This window comes from Micropterus dolomieu, unplaced genomic scaffold, assembly GCF_021292245.1.
Source record: "Micropterus dolomieu isolate WLL.071019.BEF.003 ecotype Adirondacks unplaced genomic scaffold, ASM2129224v1 contig_14324, whole genome shotgun sequence".
NCBI classification, from domain to species: Eukaryota; Metazoa; Chordata; class Actinopteri; order Centrarchiformes; family Centrarchidae; genus Micropterus; species Micropterus dolomieu.
This window is the reverse complement of record NW_025743310.1, coordinates 4,737-5,523: the sequence shown is the minus strand read 5'-3', so window position 1 is coordinate 5,523 and position 787 is coordinate 4,737. Positions and strand designations below refer to the sequence as shown.

The following is a 787-nucleotide window of genomic DNA, read 5'->3' as shown; positions in this document are numbered from 1 at the left end:
ATCTAGTGTATGTGGTCCAATGCAGTGAGCAATGCACAGATCTGTATATTGAGGAAACTAAACAACCACCACACAAACACATGGCTCAACACTGAAGGGCCAAATCCTCAGGTCAGATCCCAGCAGTTTACCTACATCTGAAGGATAAAAGTGCACATTTTAGACAGAGAGGATGGTCGGTTTGAAAGAGGTGTGAAGATATTCATTTACACCCGGGTTGAGAAGCCGTCGCTTAACAGTGGAGGGGGTCTGCGACACCACTTGTCCCCCACTTACAATGCTGTCCTTTCATCCCTTCCCAGGAAACTTAACAAACGTTCACTTTTGGCCTCAGGTGAGGATGCCACCATAATGACTGTCGTTACAAATGCCAGGAGCACTAAGAACCAGCAGTATCGATCATCTTGGCAAACGACCCCACAGAGGTTAAACAGCTGCGTTTTCCTACCTTCTAGTATCTTCAACTAAGTCCAGTTGCCCTTGATTTTAACCTTATACTGCTTATGATAACATTGTTCTCATCAAGTTTATTGCAGAGATCCAGGTCACATGGACGGTTTAACTCACATAGGGCCTCATTTAATTGCACCCCTTAATCTCCCCACCTTTCATTAAGATGTCTGATGAGTACATGTGTAAGTGAAGTGAAAAACGTACCTGCCACAACAATCAGATGTAAGGTGGAGTTATGACGTCCTCTTCTGTTCTGGGCTTCACAGTAATAATTCCCACTGTGTTCAGCTCTGAAGTCAGTGATGGTGAAGTTCTGTCCTGATGCTTTTGGTGA

At 44.5% G+C, this 787-nt stretch overlaps 1 protein-coding gene across 1 annotated transcript in view; it reads right to left on the bottom strand.

Annotated features, from left to right (window-relative positions):
- Positions 1-631: 631 nt before the first annotated feature.
- Positions 632-787, bottom strand: part of LOC123966820 (B-cell receptor CD22-like) — a gene marked incomplete at its 3' end in the record, with an annotated part of 3,169 nt that continues 3,013 nt past the window's right edge. Inside the window, exon 4 of the mRNA XM_046042933.1 lies at positions 632-771. Coding sequence (XP_045898889.1) covers positions 632-771 — 140 coding nt within the window. The remainder of the gene's footprint in view (positions 772-787) is intronic.